General features: G+C 40.5%; 1 protein-coding gene across 2 annotated transcripts in view; it reads right to left on the bottom strand.

The window, feature by feature from the left end:
• Positions 1-23,639, bottom strand: part of CORO6 (coronin 6) — a 170,233-nt gene that overhangs the window by 26,545 nt on the left and 120,049 nt on the right. For both annotated transcript variants that reach the window (XM_053706146.1, XM_053706147.1), the window contains one exon: positions 14,022-14,252. In XM_053706146.1, the coding sequence (XP_053562121.1) occupies positions 14,022-14,252 (231 nt within the window). The remainder of the gene's footprint in view (positions 1-14,021; positions 14,253-23,639) is intronic.

Below are 23,639 nucleotides of genomic sequence, written 5' to 3'. Positions count from 1 at the left end.
GGCTCCCAGAGTATCTTGTGAATCCTCCATTGTTGGGATAGGTGCACGGATAAACAGCAGTAGGCAATAGATAGAAGCAATTCAGAAATCCAGCACTTCAATCCTTGATAGGGTGCATACTGCAGTAGGATTACTGCAAAGCTATTAACCCATAATCCGCCGCTCCCCAACATCGCCAACACTATAATAAAGGTATTAACCCCTAAACCTCCAGCCCCTACATTGCCGCTACAATACAAACGTTTTAACCCCTAAACCACCAGCCCCCCACATCGCAAAACACTAAATTAAACTATTAACCCCTTAATCTAACACCACCCTAACTTAACAATACTTAACTTAACTTGACAATATAACTATCTTAAAATAAATAAAAACTTACCTGTGAAATAAAAATAAACCTAACATTAAACTATAAATTAACCTAACATTACTATTCTAATAAAATAAAAAATACTACCAATTAAAAAATCTAAATTACAAATTTAAAAAAAAAACTAACACTAAGAAAAAAATAAAAAATCTAAAATGACAAAAAATAATAAACACTAAATTACGAAAAATAAAAAACACTAAGCTTACAAAAAATAATAAACAAAATTATCAAAATAAATACAATTACACCTAATCTAACAGCCCTATAAAAAATAAAAAAGCTCCCCCAAATAAAAATACCCCCTAGCCTACAATTAACTACCAATAGCCCTTGAAAGGACCTTTTGAAGGGCATTGCCCTAAGTTAAACAGCTCTCTTACCTGTAAAAAAATACAAAGTCCCCCCAACAGTAAAACCCACCACCCAACCAACCCCCAAATATAAAAAAACCTAACTCTAAAAAAAAACTAAGCTACCCATTGCCCCTAAAGGGGCATTTGTATGGGCATTGCCCTTAAAAGGGAAATCGGCTCTTTTTCACTGCCCTTAAAAGGACATTCAGCTCTTTTACAAAAGCCTTAATCTAAAAAAAAAAACACATAAAAAAATTAAAAACAAAAGCTAACACTAACCCCAGAATATCTACTCACGGTTCATGAAGTCTGGACATCCAGGCTGCAATATCTTCAGCCATCCTGGGGGCATCTTCAATCTTCATCCCGGCGGCGCAGAGCCACCCTGGAAGCCGATCCCATCCTGCGCGGAGCGTCCTCTTCATATGGTCACTGCCATACACTAAAGTTGAATGCAAGGTAGCCGTTTCAAAATGGCGTACCTTGCATTCCTATTGGCTGATTTGATTCTTCAAATTCAAATCAGCCAATAGGATGAGAGCTACTGAAATCCTATTGGCTGTTTAAATCCTCATAGGCGGATTTTTCAAAATTTATAACGTCAAAAAAAGTTACTGTCAGTATAAAGTGATTAGAAATCACAGTGTAATTCCCTCGTCTACAGTGCTTTTATTGCTATCAACAATTCTTTGTGATATCACTCATTGAAAACATGAAACACAAACATTTTCTTGTATGATTCGGATAGAGAATACAATTTAAAAAAGTTTCCAATTTACTTCTATTATCAAATTTGCTTCATTCTCTTGTTATTCTTTCTTGAAGGGATAACTAGCTAGTCTGGAGCACTACATGACAGGAAATAGTGCTGCCATCTAGGGCTCTTGCTAATGTATAACATTGTTGCAAAGCTGCTGCCATATAGTGCTACAGACACGTGAACACTTCTGAATTTACCATCCTGCTTTTCAACAAAGGATAACAAAAAACTAAGAAACTTTGATAATAGAAGTAAATTAGAAAGTTATTTTTAAACTATATGTTCTATCTGAATCAATGAAGAAAAGAAAAAAAATGGTTTTATGTCTCTTTAAATAATATCTACCAGGGCCAAGCAGCGCACATAGATGGATGTGTGAGAGCTTAGCTCCAGAGAGTGATATACATAGAAAGGTGGCCGAAGCTCTAAAAATGAGATGCAAGTGACATAAACCCATTGCGTTAATTGTAGACACTACCTCCTACTGACTTTGGGGAGACAAGGGCACCGGACTTCATACACGGAGTAATGAGAACCGATATTAAGACGCTGACAATGCAAGCAAGCGCCATTTTGGGAGCCTACGCAGTTAATTAAAAGACACAGCGGGACATCTCAGGAGCCGATAGTAACGGCTAAGAACACAGTGGATATCCCAAGGTAGATTTACAAAGTCCACATGGTAAGCCGTTTTATTAGGGGAGATGTGCTCAATGTATAGGAGGAATGAGAGAGGCTGGGGACTCTAAATGATCAGTGCTTCGACACACAGCAACAAGAGATATTCCATAACAGGAAAAGGTGCCCTCCTTTCTGGCTGAACCATGAGCATTGTATATGCAAAAGTTTCTATAAAATATAATATATATATATATATATATATGAATACAAAGAGTTAGGAGGGCTCTAACGGATCACTAACAGCACACATCTGAGATGACTTAGTGGATTATCAGAGACTCCTATGAAAGGGCCATGTAAGAGCTTTATTCCATTTTTTGTATGTAGACTTTAATAGAGGATAGAGGTATAGAAGCAACATTTACCATAACTGTTTTTGATGAGGCTATCTAAGATATCTCCTTACTGTATGAGGGAAGGTTGAAATAAAGCCCTTAAGACAGGCACTACAAGGCTCTTGGGAGGATACTAGTGTATTTTAATACACTTCACAAATAAAAGCGACCTTGGAGTCAGTTTACTCTGACATTATCCATATATACAGGATGTCTTCCAGAAGAGTTCATAAATCAGATACAAATACTAAACCTAATTCTATGGATACATATCTTAAACCCAACGCTACTCACAAAAGGCTAGACCCCATAATAATGGATACAAAGGGAGAATCTGATTTAGAGCCTGGCCAGGGCGATTCCACAGATGCCTAAACACCTGCGACCAAGGCAGATCTTCACCTTCTGGTGTCGAAGCAAGACATTGTCACTAATTTTGAGAAATTGTGGGATAAAATTGATAACCTACATACCACCGTTACCAGCAGTCTGTCAGATATTAAAAGTGAGATGCTTGAAATTGGAAACAGAGTAGAATCCTTGGAGAATGACAAAGATGATCTAGCAGAGAATATATTTGTCATATCGCAAACTATGTCTTCCCAGCAGCAAACAATGATGGATCTTCAAGATAAGATGGAAGATATGGAGAATCGTGATAGGAGATCTAACATTCGACTAAAAGGTATACCAGAGACTATCAACTCACCAGATCTTCTTCCTTGTCTACAGAATCTCTTTAAAGTCATCACATCGGAAATAGAAGATACAGATTATCAGATTGAAAGAGCCCATAGAGCACTGAGGGCAAGACCTCAAAGAGATTTGCCACCAAGAGATGTGATAGTCAAATTTCTCAAGTTTACTGATAAAGAAAAAAATCTTAAATGCAGCAAGAAAAAATCCCACGTTTAAATTTCAAGGGAATGTGGTGCAATTCTTTCAAGATTTATGCATAAGGACTCTGCAACGGCGAAGTAGACTACGACCTTTAACATCACTACTTAGAAAACACCAAATTCCGTACCGCTGGGGCTTTCCTTTTGCCCTCAACATACTCAAAGATGGTAAAATAACTTCAATCAAGACAGTCACAGAGATTCCTGAGATATGCAGAGTATTTGGTATGGAAATGCCGGACATTCCGCCGGATACTGATCTTACGGAAAAAGCAGGAGCGTCGGCTCCACCGCAAAACCACAAGAGGTCAGACTGATCCAAAGTTAACAATAAGAGATCTAAAACCTGACTTTATATTCAAAATGGAGCTGAATAGTACCACATCGGAAACAGGGACTGGTAAGACTCCTTCACAACTGTCACTTTGTATAGGAAAAAAAAAGCAAGACTAAATTCTATGAATAATGGTAATTTTAGAGAAATGTAAGTGACTGTTAGCAATTACTATATGTTTACAAGATGACACGTCATCAAATGTTTTTCTATTTCAAAGTGCCACCTATAGAGAGGTACCAATATCACTGTACGCCAAATGGAGGTTCCACTGAGAGACTTGCCAACACTAATGACCAGGTGATAAATTATAAAATACTGCTTAATTCTCAGAAATATAATACATTAGATTGTGTGATCAAAGGGATAGAGGTTGAAGATCAGACTCTGGGTAGCAGGCATCAGGCAATCTATCAATGGACATGGCATTCAATTTTCCCAGAATTAACTAAATCTCACATAATGTGAGAGGTCTTAATTCTGATATAAAAAGGAGTAAAGCTCTAACACAATATAAAAAACTCAAAGCTAATATATTTTTATATCTACAAGAGACCCATTTCCTAAAAACACAGATACCTAAGTATTGGTCCAGGGAATATTCACAACACTGTCATGCTACCTCAGACACTAAGACCAAGGGAGTATCCATACTGGTTCATTCATCTTTAAACTTTGAGCATAGAGAAACAATAAAAGATAGAGAGGGTCGATACATAATCGTAAAGGGATGCATTCAGGGTACGGAAATCTTACTGTGTAACATCTATGCGCCAAACGAACAACAAGTTTCTTTAGGCATATATCTCATTTACTCACAAACTGGTCCAGAACGAGAATTATTTTAGCAGGGGATTTTAACATAGATTTAGTGACACTGGGGAAAACAATGACCATGGGCTTAACAAAGAAGAAACTGAGACAGAAGAGTATAGCCAAAAAAATTATTGAAATGATTTTGTCACATGGTTTACAAGACGCATGGGGGACGTTATACGGGGTCATATCAGGCACTACTTACTACTCCTCGGCACAAAAGTTCTATACAAAAATAGAGTATGTATTTATTAGTCAAATACTGCAACCCATACTACATTCTGCAAGCATACATATGTGTGTTTGGTCAGATCACTCCATCACGCAACTTCAATTAGGGTCTATTGCAAAACCAAGAAGAATTAAAATGTGGTCTTTTGACCCAACATGTCTGAAAAGCCCCACAACTAAGGCTAGCTTATTAAAAGAGATGAGTGATTATTAGAAGATTAACGCAGACTCGACTGAGAATACGATCTCTGTTTGGGCAGCACATAAGTTAGTGATTAGAGGACTCTTAATTAAAGAAAAAGCTACTCATAAGAAAAAGACTAACAGACAACATATAAAACTTCAAACTGAAAAAAAAACCTCTTAGAGAGAGATTACATAAACAAATTCCAAACATATTTTACAAGCTTTACTAAAAAAAAAAGAAAGATCTACTTACGCTATTAAATGATAATTCCATTAGGACAGCCCATAGACTTAAAACGAACTACTTTATTTATGCAAACCAGACAAATATCTAGCTAATAGAATCAGAGACAAATACCGAATTATGTCTATCCCGACGATACAAAATGAAATGGGACACACTACATCTCACCCACAAGAAATTGTTGATACTTTTGATGAGTACTACAGGGATTTATATGATGGGAAAAAGGTTCAACTTAACGACCACACACACGCCTCTCTCTGTTGTTTTTTAGAGCAAACTAAGTTGCCACATTTGACTCCAGAAGACCAAGACAAATTGAATAACACAGGCTGAAGTGGTGATGGCTATAAAGGAACTTAAACCAGGGAAAGCTCCAGGTCCTGATGGACTCACGGGAGAATACTACAGGCTCTTCAGACAAATCTTGATCCCTCACATAGTCAAATTCGCTAATCATGTTCTGGAGGGTCAATCTATACCTGCCGATCTTCTCCAGGCCAGAATAATAGTAATTCCAAAGAAAGGAAGGAATGCTACATTATGCTCTAGTTATAGACCTATATACCTAATAAACCAAGATATCAAAAACATAATTTATGCTTACCTGATAAATTTATTTCTCTTGTAGTGTAGTCAGTCCACGGGTCATCCATTACTTATGGAATATATCTCTTCCTAACAGGAAGCTTCAAGAGGATCACCCAGCAGAGCTGCTATATAGCTCCTCCCCTCACATGTCATATTCAGTCATTCGACCAAAGCAGACGAGAAAGGAGAAACCATAGGGTGCAGTGGTGACTGGAGTTTAATTAAAATTTAGGTCTGCCTTAAAGACAGGGCGGGCCGTGGACTGACTACACTACAAGAGAAATAAATTTATCAGGTAAGCATAAATTATGTTTTCTCTTGTTAAGTGTAGTCAGTCCACGGGTCATCGATTACTTATGGAATACCAATACCAAAGCTAAAGTACACGGATGAAGGGAGGGACAAGGCAGGAACATTAAACAGAAGGAACCACTGCCTGAAGTACCTTTCTCCCAAAAATAGCCTCTGAAGAAGCAAAAGTGTCAAATTTGTAAAATTTTGAAAAGGTGTGAAGCGAAGACCAAGTCGCAGCCTTGCAAATCTGTTCAACAGAGGCCTCATTTTTAAAGGCCCAGGTGGAAGCCACAGCTCTAGTAGAATGAGCTGTAATCCTTTCAGGAGGCTGCTGTCCAGCAGTCTCATAGGCTAAACGTATTATGCTACGAAGCCAAAAAGAGAGAGAGGTAGCCGAAGCCTTTTGACCTCTTCTCTGTCCAGAGTAAACGACAAACAGGGAAGAAGTTTGACGAAAATCTTTAGTTGCCTGCAAATAGAACTTCAGGGCACGGACTACGTCCAAATTATGCAAAAGTCGTTCCTTCTTTGAAGAAGGGTTAGGACACAGTGATGGAACAACAATCTCTTGATTGATATTCCTGTTAGTAACTACCTTAGGTAAGAACCCAGGTTTAGTACGCAGAACTACCTTGTCTGAATGAAAAATCAGATAAGGAGAATCACAATGTAAGGCAGATAACTCAGAGACTCTTCGAGCCGAGGAAATAGCCATCAAAAACAAAACCTTCCAGGATAACAGCTTGATATCAATGGAATGAAGGGGTTCAAATGGAACGCCTTGAAGAACTAAGTTTAAGCTCCACGGCGGAGCAACAGTCTTAAACACAGGCTTAATCCTAGTTAAAGCCTGACAAAAAGCCTGAACGTCTGGAACTTCAGCCAGACGTTTGTGTAGAAGAATAGACAGAGCAGAAATCTGTCCCTTTAACGAACTAGCAGATAAGCCCTTTTCTAAACCCTCTTGTAGAAAGGACAATATCCTAGGAATCCTAACCTTACTCCATGAGTAACTCTTGGATTCGCACCAATATAAATATTTACGCCATATCTTATGGTAAATTTTTCTGGTAACAGGCTTCCTAGCCTGTATTAAGGTATCAATAACCGACTCCGAGAACCAACGCTTTGATAGAATCAAGCGTTCAATCTCCATGCAGTCAGCCTCAGAGAAATTAGATTTGGATGTTTGAAAGGACCCTGAATTAGAAGGTCCTGTCTCAGAGGTAGAGACCACGGTGGACAGGACGACATGTCCACTAGGTCTGCATACCAGGTCCTGCGTGGCCACGCAGGCGCTATCAGAATCACCGAAGCTCTCTCCTGTTTGATCTTGGCAATCAAACGAGGAAGCATCGGGAATGGTGGAAACACATAAGCCATGTTGAAGACCCAAGGGGCTGTCAGAGCATCTATCAGCACCACTCCCGGGTCCCTGGACCTGGATCCGTAACAAGGAAGCTTGGCGTTCTGGCGAGACGCCATGAGATCCAGATCTGGTTTGCCCCAACGAAGAATCAGTTGAGCAAAGACCTCCGGATGAAGTTCCCACTCCCCCGGATGAAAGTTCTCTACGCCTGGGATGTAAATCGCTGACAGGTGGCAAGAGTGAGACTCTGCCCAGCGAATTATCTTTGAGACTTCCAACATCGCTAGGGAACTTCTGGTTCCCCCTTGATGGTTGATGTAAGCCACAGTCGTGATGTTGTCCGACTGAAATCTGATGAACCTCAGAGTTGCTAACTGAGGCCAAGCTAGGAGAGCATTGAATATTGCTCTTAATTCCAGAATATTTATTGGGAGGAGTTTCTCCTCCTGAGTCCATAATCCCTGAGCTTTCAGGGAGTTCCAGACTGCGCCCCAGCCTAGAAGGCTGGCGTCTGTTGTTACAATCGTCCAATCTGGCCTGCAAAAGGTCATCCCCTTGGACAGATGTGGCCGAGAGAGCCACCATAGAAGAGAATCTCTGGTCTCTTGATCCAGACTTAGTAGGGGGGACAAATCTGAGTAATCCCCGTTCCACTGACTTAGCATGCACAATTGCAGCGGTCTGAGATGCAGGCGCGCAAATGGTACTATGTCCATTGCCGCTACCATTAAGCCGATTACTTCCATGCACTGAGCTACTGACGGGTGTGGAATGGAATGAAGGACACGGCAAGCGTTTAGAAGTTTTGATAACCTGGCCTCTGTCAGGTAAATTTTCATCTCTACAGAATCTATAAGAGTCCCTAGAAAGGGAACTCTTGTAAGTGGTAATAGAGAACTCTTTTCCACGTTCACCTTCCACCCATGCGACCTCAGAAATGCCAGAACTATCTCTGTATGAGACTTGGCAGTTTGAAAACTTGACGCTTGTATCAGAATGTCGTCTAAGTACGGAGTCACCGCTATGCCTCGCGGTCTTAGTACCGCCAGAAGTGAGCCCAGAACTTTTGTAAAGATTCTTGGAGCCGTAGCTAATCCGAAGGGAAGAGCTACAAACTGGTAATGCCTGTCTAGGAAAGCAAATCTTAGGTACCGATAATGATCCTTGTGAATCGGTATGTGAAGGTAGGCATCCTTTAAATCCACTGTGGTCATGTACTGACCCTCTTGGATCATGGGAAGGATGGTTTGAATAGTTTCCATTTTGAATGATGGAACTCTTAGAAATTTGTTTAGGATTTTTAAGTCCAAGATTGGTCTGAAGGTTCCCTCTTTCTTGGGAACCACAAATAGATTTGAATAGAATCCCTGCCCGTGGATCACCCCCATTAGTAAAAGGTCTTGTACACAGCGTAGAAGCGCCTCTTTCTTTATTTGGTTTGCTGATAACCTTGAAAGATGAAATCTCCCTCATGGAGGAGAAGTTCTGAAGTCCAGGAGATATCCCTGAGATATGATCTCCAACGCCCAGGGATCCTGGACATCTCTTGCCCAAGCCTGGGCAAAGAGAGAAAGTCTGCCCCCCACTAGATCCGTTTCCGGATAGGGGGCCCTCTCTTCATGCTGTCTTGGGGGCAGCAGCAGGTTTCTTGGCCTGCTTGCCCTTGTTCCAGGACTGGTTAACTTTCCAGCCCTGCCTGTAACGAGCAACAGTTCCTTCCTGTTTTGGAGCAGAGGAAGTTGATGCTGCTCCAGCCTTGAAGTTACGAAAGGCACGAAAATTAGACTGTTTGGCCTTTGATTTGGCCCTGTCCTGAGGTAGAGCATGGCCCTTACCTCCCGTAATGTCAGCTATAATTTCTTTCAAGCCGGGCCCGAATAAGGTCTGCCCTTTGAAAGTAATATTAAGCAATTTAGATTTAGAAGTCACGTCAGCTGACCAGGATTTAAGCCATAGCGCTCTGTGCGCTTGGATGGCGAATCTGGAGTTCTTAGCCGTAAGTTTGGTTAAATGTACGACGGCATCAGAAACAAATGCGTTAGCTAGCTTAAGTGCTTTAAGCTTGTTCATAATTTCATCCAATGGAGCTGTGCGAATGGCCTCTTCCAGAGACTCAAACCAGAATGGCGCCGCAGCAGTGACAGGCGCAATGCATGCAAGGGGCTGTAAGATAAAACCTTGTTGAACAAACATTTTCTTAAGGTAACCCTCTAATTTCTTATCCATTGGATCTGAAAAGGCACAACTATCCTCCACCGGGATAGTGGTACGCTTAGCTAAAGTAGAAACTGCTCCCTCCACCTTAGGGACCGTTTGCCATAAGTCTCATGTGGTGGCGTCTATAGGAAACATTTTCCTAAATATGGGAGGAGGGGAAAAGGGCACACCAGGTCTATCCCACTCCTTGCTAATAATCTCTGTAAGCCTTTTAGGTATAGGAAACACGTCAGTACACACCGGTACCGCATAGTATCTATCCAACCTACATAATTTTTCCGCTAATACCTCCCCTAGCACTATGCGGAGGTTCTCAAGCTTAAATTTAAAATTAGAAATCTCTGAATCCAGTCTCCCTGGATCAGATCCGTCACCCACAGAATGAAGCTCTCCGTCTTCACGTTCTGCAAACTGTGACGCAGTATCTGACATGGCTCTCACCTCATCCGCGCGCTCTGTCCTTAACCCAGAGCTATCGCGCTTGCCTCTTAATTCTGGCAATTTAGATAATACTTCTGACATAACAGTAGCCATGTCTTGCAAAGTGATTTGTAAGGGCCTCCCTGATGTACTTGGCGCCACAAAATCACGCACCTCCTGAGCGGGAGGCGAAGGTACTGACACGTGAGGAGAGTTAGTCGGCATAACTTCCCCCTCGTTGTCTGGTGATAATTTCTTTACATGTAAAGATTGACTTTTATTTAAAGTAGCATCAATGCAATTAGTACATAAATTTCTATTGGGCTCCACATTGGCCTTTAAACATAGTGAACAAAGAGATTCATCTGTGTCAGACATGTTTAAACAGACTAGCAATGAGACTAGCAAGCTTGGAAATACTTTTCTAAATAAATTTATAAGCAATATAAAAAACGCTACTGTGCCTTTAAGAAGCACAAAAAGCTGTCACAGTTGAAATAACAATGAACCAAAATAGTTATAGCAACCAATTTTTCACAGTAAATGTATTAAGTTAGCAAAGGATTGCACCCACCAGCAAATGGATGATTAACCCCTTAATACCCCAAAACGGATTAACAATTTAATAATTAACGTTTTTCTCACAGTCAAAACACACTGTCACAGGTCTGCTGTGACTGATTACCTCCCACAAAATGAATTTTGAAGACCCCTGAGCTCTCTAGAGACGATCTGGATCATGGAGGATGAAGTAGACAGATTGTGACTGAATTTTTACTGCGCATAAAAGCGCTAAAATAGGCCCCTCCCACTCATATTACAACAGTGGGGAAGCTCAGAAAACTGTTTCTATGCAGAAAACAAAGATGGCCATGTGGTAAAAATCATGCCCCAATAAGTTTTATCACCAAGTACCTCACAAAAAACGATTAACATGCCAGTAAACGTTTTAAACATACATTTGAAAAGTTATGAAGTGTTATTAATAAGCCTGCTACCAGTCGCTTTTACTGCAGTTAAGGCTCATACATTATTTCAGTATTAACAGTATTTTCAGAGTCAATTCCATTCCTTAGAAAAATACATTCAGTGTACACACACTCATCAGCCTAATACCAGTCGCTATCACTGCATTTAAGGCTGAACTTACTTTACATTGGTATCAGCAGTATTTTCTCAGTCAATTCCATTCCTCAGAAAAATAATTACTGCACATACCTCATTTGGAGGGGGGCCCTGCATGCTATTCCCCTTCTCTGAAGTTACCTCACTCCTCAGATGAGAACAGCCAGTGGATCTTAGTTACGTCTGCTAAGATCATAGAAAACGCAGGCAGATTCTTCTTCTAATGCTGCCTGAGAATAAACAGCACACTCCGGTGCCATTTAAAATAACAAACTTTTGATTGTAGAAATAAACTAAGTTAAAAAACACCACAGACCTCTCACAGCGACCTATCTAGTTAGGCTGCAAGAGAATGACTGAATATGACATGTGAGGGGAGGAGCTATATAGCAGCTCTGCTGGGTGATCCTCTTGCAGCTTCCTGTTAGGAAGAGATATATTCCATAAGTAATGGATGACCCGTGGACTGACTACACTTAACAAGAGAAATTGTGACTAAAATCCTAGCTAATCGCTTGAAACACATTTTGCCCTCAATTATACATCCAGATCAAGTGGGCTTTATTAAAAATAGGGAAGTCCCAGACAACATAAGACGAATGATCATGATACTTGACTATTTACATCATAGGCGAATCCCTTCTCTGGTTCTCTCCTTGGATACGGAGAAGGCGTTCGACAGAGTGGATTGGACATATATAAATACTGTACTGACGACAATAGAATTTAATGGATCATTCATGACTGCACTGAGGGGGTTATACTCAAAACCTATGGCACACATTAGAGCAATTGGTCATCAATCTAAAACTTTTAATATCTTAAATGGCACCAGGCAGGGCTGCCCATTATCACCCCTCCTCTTTGCGATCTGTATTGAACCGTTAGCTGCAAATATACGAAATTCCATGGATATTACTGGACTACACTTGCAAAATTTTCATCATAAAATTACCCTATTCGCTGATGATGTACTATTAACGGTAACTAAACCACTCATATCTCTCCCCAATCTATACAAGACCATACAACAGTATTCTGATATTTCAGGATATAAAATAAACTTAGACAAATGTGAAGTGCTCCCGATGGGCCTACCACAACATACTACCAAATTGATAGAAATTAATTTTGACTTTAAATGGGTAAAAGATGATATAAAATATCTGGGGATCAAATTAACGAAACAATCTACACAATTATACAAGGCAAACTATATCCCTATGTTTAAATCAATACGATCCAACTTACTAAAGTGGAAGAAATATAACTTCTCCTGGTATGGTAGAATATCATCAATTAAGATGAATGCCCTCCCGAGAATTCTGTACTTATTTCGATCTTTACCCGTTAAAATAGATAAGTTTGACCTTAAAACCCTTCAAGCGGATCTACACAAGTTTCTTAGAGACTCTAGACATGCGAGGATTCCTCAAGAGATACTTACCCGACATAAATATATAATACCAGAAGAGTCCAGACAATTGATAGACAAATGGGCGCATAAAGATTTGTACCGCATAGCTGACTTTCTTGACAGTAGGAAGACCATGGCTTTTAACCAACTGCAACAGAAACTCGACCCCATACTTTTACCATGATTTTTATACTTACAGATAGCATCGGCTATTCATGCATACATTGGTGCTAGGCCAGAAGTTGGGATCAAAACCACTTTTGAAAAGCTATGTAGTGCAACACACAGACAAAAACAGGCAGTCTCACAACTATATCTCTCCATTCAGGGGACACGTACTGCGTCGAAATCTGCTGCTATCCTCCAATGGAAAGCTGACATAGGCAACTTATTAGACTTAGTGAAATGGAATTCCAATAAGGGTTTGCTTGGCGCTGATCTCAGGGAGAATAACATTAAAACTACTTTTCGCTGGTATTTGACACCTTTAAGAACAGCACATATGGTTGGGGGAGGCAGCAGGCAATGCTATAGGGGTTGTCCACAATTAGGCACATATTTCCATATGTGGTGGGAGTGCCCTAAAGTACAGAGGGTGTGGCTTGATCTCTCTAAGCTGTTAACTATCATTCTAGACGACCAGGTAACACTAACCCTGATGCAGGCTTTGTTGAATGATAGAGATACGAGATTTAACTCATGCATAAATACGTTTATCAGAATTTTGTGTACAGTGACCTGTATATACATAGCTAAGCACTGGAAAATGGGAGTGCCTGAATGTATGGAGGTGCTGGGAAAGATTAAGAATATATTCCGTATGTACGAGTCAGCTGCACATGTCCAGGATACAGTGGAGTACTTTAATAAAGTTTTGTTCTACTGGATTTTAAATGAGAAACATATATATAGGGCATGTTTACTTATCCATGGTTTGGAGATGGTGGAACTCATGTGGATGTAGATAGGCAGGATATGAGGGTGGGTTCAGTGGACGTCCTATATTCACACAGGTATTAAGAAGTGTTTAAAGATAAATAGTTAGATGAAGGCGTACAGTGAATTGGTTTATTTGGTTACATTTGTTCTGTTTATTGATTGTTAAATATTTTATAAGTAGAACATCTAGAGTATAAATCTATGCTCTTTTTAGAGCTTTATCTTTAAATACACAATGAAGAAAAGCTAAAGGAGTAATCAACATGGAGATGCTATAAAACTCACAAAGACTGAGATATAGATGTGAACTATTTGTACTTTATATACTGTATTTCCATTGCTATAAATTGTGTACTGAGAAGTATGTTCAATAAAAAAACATTTCAATTAAATAATATCTACCATATTGAGATTTATAGAATTTAGGAACTCACCGAGAAGCCAGAGTCACAAGAGGAGAAACTTCTTCTAGGTGTTGATGGGGGTTTGTTGTCTAGGATGTTCTTCTTTGTGACCTTAAGTTCTCTATTCTTTATTGGTATATAGCCATCCCTGAGAGACACCAAAATAGGGTCAGCATCCTGTCCTGAAAACCATTCATCTGCTTCAATGGCTGGTTCGGGCCCCGGAGTGTCTGGATATAGGTCATCTTGGAATAGATCGGACTAGAAGAGAAAGGTTTGGACAAAATAAAATGAATCTAATGAGTTTCTATTAATATGTATAAACCATATTACTGCAGGAGTGTTAAGAGTAATATATATATCAAGGCTAAAGCGTACCAGGATAGCTATGAAAACAACTGCTCTAAGAATTAATTAATATCATGAATCACCATACAGTCTTTGAATACAACAACCGAATGCCTCAAATAACCATCAATCAAACATTGGAGAACACTAGATAACTGATCTAAAGCCATAAGGGCCGAATTATCAAGCTCCGAATGTTTCTGCGTGAGCCTTCAGGTTTGCCGGAAACAGCAGTTATGAAGCAGCATATGCTGTCGGCATTCATTAATGTCTGTCGGACATGATCCACTGAGTGGATCTTGTCAGACAGACCGATAATAAATCGGTCCCTAAGGCTACTTAATTGACTACATGTTGTATGCACAGATTAACTGACCTTTCTTTTCCACATTATGATAACTTAACTGTCATACATTTGGTGACATTGTCGTACTTTGGAAGATGTTATCTGCTGTCCTACACACTTACTTTGCTTTCTCTATTAATGTCCTAGGTTTACAAAGTGACACCTGAGAGATTTATACTTTACACATTCAGAGAGCACACATGATCCATGCCCACATCCAAGAAAGAGCAGCCAGACCATCAGATTGCCCGCTGTACACAGCCATGCCCCCAGGCTGTCCCAACCCTGCCACCCTGTCATGTTTTTTAAAGTGATATGTCAGGAAGTATAGGTAGGCTTTAACTGTCTCATAAATGATCATTAAGTATTGCTATGATGGGCATATATCATTAAAAAACAGAGTGTAGGGAGGTGTGTCTGAACGGTGACCCAAGATGGCCACCACTCCATGAGCTACCCAAAGGGAAAAGAAGCAACCCAGTGATTAGCAATCTAATCTCACAGCATCTGAGATTGCATATGCTGTGGCTTCATAAGTTATAGAATAGAGAATCGATTGCTAGCATTATTTGACAGATTGCTGTATTGATGATCCTAGCACCGTGGACCAGACCACTGAGACCTAAGGTGACAGTCTAAAACAACTTTGGTACCCCTGGGGTTTCCCAGTTGCACATTCGAGTTGAGACTGCTCACTTAAGCTCTTGCTGAATTGGCTGAAATGAAGCACACCATTTAAACCTTCTTACTCAATGCCTACCACATGCTTTAGATTGACGCGCTTTGAGGAGGCTCCCTGAGGATAGATGCACAGTAATTTTATATCTGAGACATATTACTTTACAAGAGTGTTTACAAACGGTCCAAGAGTGGCCGACCTACTTTTATAGAGGGCTCTTTATGTGTATAATGTTAAAAATGAGGTTTCACTAAAGATGATGGTTATAATTATTCCCTTGAGATGGCATTATTCTTTTAAGTAATCTTCTGATATATTATACCAGGCTTCTTTCAGCACTTCCCAAAGTTCTTCTTTAGATTTAGGCTGTCTTATTTCTTTTTCTGTCCAGGTGATTTCATACTGCCTCTATAATATTCAGGTCTGGACTCTGTGGAGGCCAGTCCATGACTGTCAGTGTTTTATTAGCCATTCCCAGTCAAGGGCTTTCCGGAAGGAATGGCATGATGAATTAAAACCTGTATGTACTTTTCAGCATTCATGATCCATCAATTCGGACAATATCACCAACACCACTGGCAGAAATGCAGCCCCAAACCAGGACAGACCCTCCACCGTGTTTCACTGAAGGCTGCAATCACTCATTATTTCATCGCTCTCCAACTTTTCTTCTCAAATATTGTTGACGATTGTACCCAAACATTTTAAACTTGGATTTGTCACTCCTATAATTCTCTTTAACACTGATCTTGATTCCAATCTTTGTGAACTGTAGCATATCTTAGCCTTTTTTACCCTGTTCCCCTTCCGAAAAAGTGGTTTCATGGTTGCTACTCTTCTACAAAGACCATTCCTGATCAAGCTTCTTCTGACTGTAGAAGGGTCAACTTGGCATCCTGATGAAGCTGCCAGATGCTGACCCAGCTCCTTACTGGACTTCTGGTCTCTCAAAGAAGAAACTTTGAGAAACTTCTCATCAGAATTTGAAAGTTTTCTTGACCTTCCAATCGTTTTTTTTTCTTCCTTGACCTCTCCTGATTCTTCAAATTTCTTTATAACAGCTTGAATACCACATCTTGAGTATCCAGTTTGTTTGCTGATTTTCCTTTGAGAGTGGCCTTGCTGATGCAAAAGTATGATTTTATGTCTGTCAAATTCTGTGATCTTTGGCATTTTGAATGGATTGATGTGATTAAAAGTTGGTCTTATTAGCAAGCTTCCAATTAAATAAATTCATACCACATGTGCATGTAATACTCAAGCATGTCTTGCACAAACCTGGTGTAATAGAACTTTTTTTCACAGCAGTCATTTTGACATGAAATAGTAGGACAAATACAGGTGTTAGCAATGACATTAATTAGGGTTCCATTTCATTTAGGTTTACGAGAGCCAGGTTCCTGGTATTGCCCAAGTGTAAGGGGAGGTCACATTAAATACTTCCACTTTAGCCTATAGAAGCAGTTTTTTTCTTTTTTTTAATAGTGCATACAAATAGCCTGTATTTTCTGGTTGTGTTCTAATAAAGTGACTGAGACATAATCATATATGGTCATTATACCATTGCTAAAACAGCAAATCTAATGGTGGCCTAAGACTTTTGCACAGTACTGTATATATTTATGTATTAACAGACATATACATTTAATAAAGTGTTTAACTATGTATGTACTATGTACTATGAATATTTCACATTCCAACGTTCTTCACATAGGGGAATATTTTCTAAGTATTTATATATATAATCATGTTTATAATATTATATAGTTTAGTTTTATCAATAAAGGTAGTTATTCCAAATGAAAAAGAAAATGCTTTAATACATTTCTTAATGAATGCATATATTTCAATGTAGTGTTTTATTATGACATACATTAATAAATATAATAGTTTTCGAATAAAATAGATAGGAAATCAAGTAAAGTTATATACTATTGTGAAATGAACTTTATATTTTTACCCAAGGTTATAAAATTGTTTGTCTAATGACCTCTCTCAATGGTGCCAATATTCTACTTGTAGTGTTGTAGCTCAAGGTTATATATTGTTTTTGTTTTTTTTGCTAATTACTCATGATGTAATACCAAAGGATTGTTTAAAAGGGTATAAATACCCCTTCCCTGAACTTATATATAATTTTATACTTTATTCTCTCACACCTTTTTCTATATACAGTATATTGTACTGAAAATATTTCATTATATATGAGACCACTTTTACTTATATAATAACTAGGCAATAAAGCCTGCCTAGAGGGCAGTCTTTGTTTAAAAAAATACAAACCCCCAAGCTAATGTTAATGAAAATAAAAAATGTAAACTTACAGAAAAAAATAAACAAAGCTATCCAAAATAAAAATTTTAAACCTAAACTAATACCCCAATAAAAATAAAAAATCCCCCCAAAATAAAAACACACCCTAATCTAATACTAAACTAATAATAGCCCTTAAAAGGGCCTTTTGTAGGGCATTGCCCTAAGTTAAACAGCTCTTTTACTTTAAAAAAAACAGAATTTATGCTTACCTGATAAATTACTTTCTCTTGCGGTGTATCCAGTCCACGGATTCATCCTTACTTGTGGGATATTCTCATTCCCTACAGGAAGTGGCAAAGAGAGCACACAGCTGAGCTGTCCATATAGCTCCTCCCCTAGCTCCACCCCCCAGTCATTCGACCAAAGGCTAGGAGAAAAGGAGAAACCATAGGGTGCAGTGGTGACTGTAGTTTAAACAAAAAATGTTAAACCTGACTTAATTGCCAGGGCGGGCCATGGACTGGATACACCGCAAGAGAAAGTAATTTATCAGGTAAGCATAAATTCTGTTTTCTCTTGCAAGGTGTATCCAGTCCACGGATTCATCCTTACTTGTGGGATACCAATACCAAAGCTTTAGGACACGGATGAAGGGAGGGAACAAGACAGGTAACCTAAACGGAAGGCACCACTGCTTGCAAAACATTTCTCCCAAAAATAGCCTCCGAAGAAGCAAAAGTATCGAATTTGTAAAATTTGGCAAAAGTATGCAGTGAAGACCAAGTCGCTGCCTTACAAATCTGTTCAACAGAAGCCTCATTCTTGAAAGCCCATGTGGAAGCCACAGCTCTGGTGGAATGAGCTGTAATTCGTTCAGGAAGGCTGCTGCCCAGCAGTCTCATAAGCCAATCGGATGATGCTTTTCAGCCAGAAGGAAAGAGAGGTAGCAGTCGCTTTCTGACCTCTCCTCTTACCAGAATAAACGACAAACAAGGATGATGTTTGTCTGAAATCTTTAGTTGCTTGTAAATAGAATTTCAAAGCACAAACCACATCAAGATTGTGTAATAGCCGTTCCTTCTTAGAAGCTGGATTAGGACACAGTGAAGGAACAATGATTTCCTGGTTAATATTCTTATTAGAAACAACCTTAGGAAGAAAACCAGGTTTGGTACATAAAATTACCTTATCTGCATGGAACACCAGATAGGGTGAATTACACAATTCAGAAACTCTTCGAGCAGAAGATATAGCTACCAAAAACAAAACTTTCCAAGATAACAACTTAATATCTATGGAATGTAAAGGTTCAAATGGAATCCCTTGAAGAACTGAAAGAACTAAATTTATACTCCATGGTGGAGCAACTGGTTTATACACAGGCTTGATTCTGACTAAAGCCTGAGCAAACGCTTGAACGTCTGGTACCTCCGCCAGACGCTTGTGTAAAAGAATAGACAGAGCAGATATCTGTCCCTTTAAGGAACTAGCTGACAAACCTTTCTCCAATCCATCTTGGAGAAAAGACAATATCCTTGGAATCCTAATCTTACTCCACGAGTAACCCTTGGATTCAAACCAACAAAGATATTTCCGCCATATCTTATGGTAAATTTTCCTGGTGACAGGCTTTCTAGCCTGAATCAGAGTATCTATAACTGATTCAGAGAAACCACGCTTAGATATAATTAAGCGTTCAATCTCCAAGCAGTCAGCCGCAGAGAAGCTAGATTTGGATGCTTGAATGGACCCTGTATTAGAAGATCCTGCCTCATTAGCAGTGTCCATGGTGGGATAGATGACATGCCCACTAGGTCTGCATACCAAGTCCTGCGTGGCCACGCAGGCGCTATCAGAATTACCGAAGCCTTCTCCTGCTTGATTCTTGCTACCAGACGAGGGAGAAGGGGAAACGGTGGAAAGACATAAGCCAGATTGAAGGACCAAGGCGCTACTAGAGCATCTATCAATGCCGCCTTGGGGTCCCTGGACCTGGATCCGTAGAGGGGAAGTTTGGAGTTCTGACGGGACGCCATCAGTTCTAATTTTGGAATGCCCCATAGCTGGGTCAGCTGAGCAAAAACCTCCGGGTGGAGTTCCCACTCCCCCGGGTGAAAAGTCTGACGACTTAGAAAATCCGCCTCCCAGTTGTCTACTCCTGGGACGTGAATTGCAGATAGATGGCAGGAGTGATCCTCCGCCCACCTGATTATTTTGGTGACTTCCTTCATCGCTAGGGAACTCTTTGTTCCCCCCTGATGATTGATATACGCCACAGTCGTGATGTTGCCCGACTGAAATCTGATGAATTTGGCCGCCGCTAGTTGAGGCCATGCCTGAAGCGAGTTGAATATCGCTCTTAGTTCCAAAATGTTTATCGGGAGAAGAGACTCTTCCCGAGACCATAAGCCCTGAGCTTTCAGGGAGTCCCAGACCACCCCCCAGCCTAACAGACTGGCATCGGTCGTTACAATGATCCACTCTGGTCTGCGGAAGCATATTCCCTGAGACAGGTGATCCTGAGACAACCACCAGAGAAGAGAGTCTCTGGTTTTCTGGTCCAGTTGTATTTGAGGAGACAAATCTGCATAATCTCCATTCCACTGTTTGAGCATGCACAGCTGCAGTGGTCTTAGATGTATTCGAGCAAAAGGGACAACGTCCATTGCCACTACCATTAATCCGATTACCTCCATGCACTGAGCTACAGATGGCCGAGGAATGGAATGAAGAACTCGGCAAGTAGTTAAAAGCTTTAATTTTCTGACCTCCGTCAGAAATATTTTCATTTCTACCAAGTCTATTAATGTTCCCAGGAAGGTAACACTTGTGAGCGGGGACAGAGAACTTTTTTCGAGGGTTCACATTCCACCCGTGAGACCTTAGAAAGGCCAGAACAATCTCCGTATGAGCCTTGGCTCTGTGAAAAGACGACGCCTGTATTAAGATGTCGTCCAAATAAGGTGCTACTGCAATGCCCCGCGGTCTTAGTACTGCCAGAAGGGACCCTAGCACTTTTGTGAAAATTCTGGGAGCGGTGGCCAACCCGAAGGGAAGGGCCATGAACTGGTAATGTTTGTCCTGAAAGGCGAACCTTAGGAACTGATGATGATCTTTGTGGATAGGAATATGTAGGTACGCATCCTTTAGATCCACGGTAGTCATATATTGACCTTCCTGGATCATAGGTAAGATTGTCCGAATGGTCTCCATCTTGAATGATGGAACTCTGAGGAATTTGTTTAGAATTTTTAGATCCAGGATTGGCCTGAAAGTTCCTTCCTTTTTGGGAACCACAAACAGGTTTGAGTAAAAACCCAGTCCTTGTTCTGTAATCGGAACTGGACATATCACTCCCATCTTGAGTAGATCTTCTACACAGCGTAAGAACGCCTCATTCTTTGTCTGGTTTGTAGAAAGACGAGAAATGTGGAACCTTCCCCTTGGAGGGGAGTCCTTGAATTCTAGAAGATATCCCTGAGTAACGATCTCTAATGCCCAGGGATCGTGAACATCCCTTGCCCAAGCCTAAGCGAAGAGAGAGAGTCTGCCCCCTACCAGATCCGGTCCTGGATCGGGGGCTACCCCTTCATGCTGTCTTAGTAGCAGCTGCAGGCTTCTTGGCCTGTTTACCCTTGTTCCAGCCCTGCAAAGGCTTCCAGGTTGCCTTGGGCTGTGAAGCGTTACCCTCTTGTTTTGCGGTTGCAGAGGTTGAAGCAGGACCGCTCCTGAAGTTGCAAAAGGAACAAAAATTAGCCTTGTTTTTAGCCTTAAAAAGCCTATCTTGTGGAAGAGCATGGCCCTTTCCCCCGGTGATATCCGAAATAATCTCTTTCAACTCGGGCCCGAAAAGGGTCTTTCCCTTTAAAGGGATATTTAGTAATTTTGATTTGGACGACACATCGGCCGACCATGACTTCAGCCAAAGCACTCTGCGCGCCATAATGGTGAAACCTGAATTTTTTGCCGCTAACTTAGCTAATTGCAAAGCGGCATCAGTGATAAAAGAATTAGCCAGTTTTAAAGCTTTAATTCTATCCATAATTTCGTCATATGAGGTCTCCCTCTGGAGCGACTCCTCCAGCGCCTCAAACCAGAAAGCCGCTGCAGAAGTTACAGGAATAATGCAGGTGATCGGTTGTAGAAGGAACCCTTGTTGAACAAAAATTTTCTTTAGTAAAACTTCCAACTGTTTATCCATAGGATCTTTAAAAGCACAACTGTCTTCAATTGGAATACTTGTGCGCTTAGCCAACGTAGAAACTGCTCCCTCAACCTTAGGGACCGTCTGCCACGAGTCCCGCCTGGGGTCAGTAATGGGGAACATTTTCTTAAAAATAGGAGGGGGAACAAAAGGGACACCTGGTCTTTCCCACTCCCTGGTAACAATATCCGCAACCCTTTTAGGGATCGGAAACGCATCAGTGTATACAGGGACCTCTAGGTATTTGTCCATTTTACACAATTTCTCTGGAACCACCATAGGGTCACAATCATCCAGAGTGGATAGAACCTCCCTAAGCAATACACGGAGGTGTTCCAACTTAAATTTAAAAGCCAATGAATCTGAATCTGCCCATTGAGAAACCTTTCCTGAGTCAGAAATTTCTCCCTCAGACATCACATCCCTCGAGTGTTGTGAGGGTACGTCAGATAAACCTCCCAAAGCTTCAGACTGCTCATAATCTGTTCTTAAAACAGAGCTATCTCGCTTTGTTGGAAAAACTGGCAGTTTGGATAGAAAGGCCGCAAGGGAATTATCCATAACTGTTTCTAGTTGTTGCAATGTAATAGGTGCCAGTGCACTAGAGGTACTAGGTATTGCTTGCGCGGGCGTAACTGGTGGTGACACTTGGGGAGAGGAAGGTGGACTATCTTCATTACCTTCCGTCATAAAATCATCTTGGGCTACATTTTTAAGTGACACAATATGATCTTTAAATTGTATAGACACATTAGTGCACTTGGGACACATTTTGAGAGGGGGTTCCACCATGGCTACTGAACACATAGAGCAAGGCTTTTCCTTAGTGTCAGACATGTTAAACAGATTAGTATTATATGCAAACAGGCTTGGAAAACACTTTAATACAATAAAAAACACAATTTGAAAAAAACGGTACTGTGCCTTTAAGAAATAAAAAGCACACACAATTTTACAAAACAGTGAAAAATGCACCAAATCTTTTTCACAGTATGTGCCTAATGCTTCGATATGATTGCACACCAAGTTTCAGCCTGATTAACCCCTTAATGCCCAAACCGGAGCAGTCTAAAGCCCACAACCGGTTTCAAAACTACAGCACCTTGCCCCAGCAGTCTGCTGTGGCCCTACCTTCCCTTATGGATTAGTTTAGGGGAAAAACAGCTTCTGTGAGTCCCTGAAGCAGTCTCTGGACCCTCCACGTGAAGCAGCATGAACTGTCTGGAGAAATGAACTGCGCAACAGAGGCGCGAAATTAGGGCCCCTCCCACTCCACTCCAGAGTTGTGAGGCCCTCAAAGTCACACTTAGGTGACTAATTTTATGCCATGTGGATAAAAAAAACCTTATGAAACACACCAAAGGTGTTTAAAAGTGTCTACCAATGAGTATTTGCTGAATAAAATAATCGATTGCCCTTTCACAGTGTCCACCATCCTATTGAGCCCTGTTAAATAAGCCCTTATTCTATACTAAGTCTCAGAATATGGCTTACCCTTCCCTCATGGGGATTTCTGTCAGTCTTCTAGCATTAGCGTGTCTTGACTAGAAAAGGGATGACTGAAACATACCTTAATGCAGTTAAGCCTGCAAACTGTTCCCCCCAACTGAAGTTTTCTGGTACTCATCAGTCCTGTGTGGGAACAGCAGTGGATTTTAGTTGCAACATGCTAAAATCGTTTTCCTCTCAACAGAAATCTTTATCACTTTTCTGCCAGAGAGTAAATAGTACAAACCGGTACCATTTAAAAATAACAAACTTTTGATTGAAGATATAAAACTACAAATCTAACACCACATTCACTTTACCCTCCCG

This window comes from Bombina bombina, chromosome 3 (assembly GCF_027579735.1).
Source record: "Bombina bombina isolate aBomBom1 chromosome 3, aBomBom1.pri, whole genome shotgun sequence".
In the NCBI taxonomy this organism is placed as follows: Eukaryota; Metazoa; Chordata; class Amphibia; order Anura; family Bombinatoridae; genus Bombina; species Bombina bombina.
The sequence above is the reverse complement of the archived record's forward strand: the minus strand, read 5'-3'. Positions and strand labels throughout refer to the sequence as shown.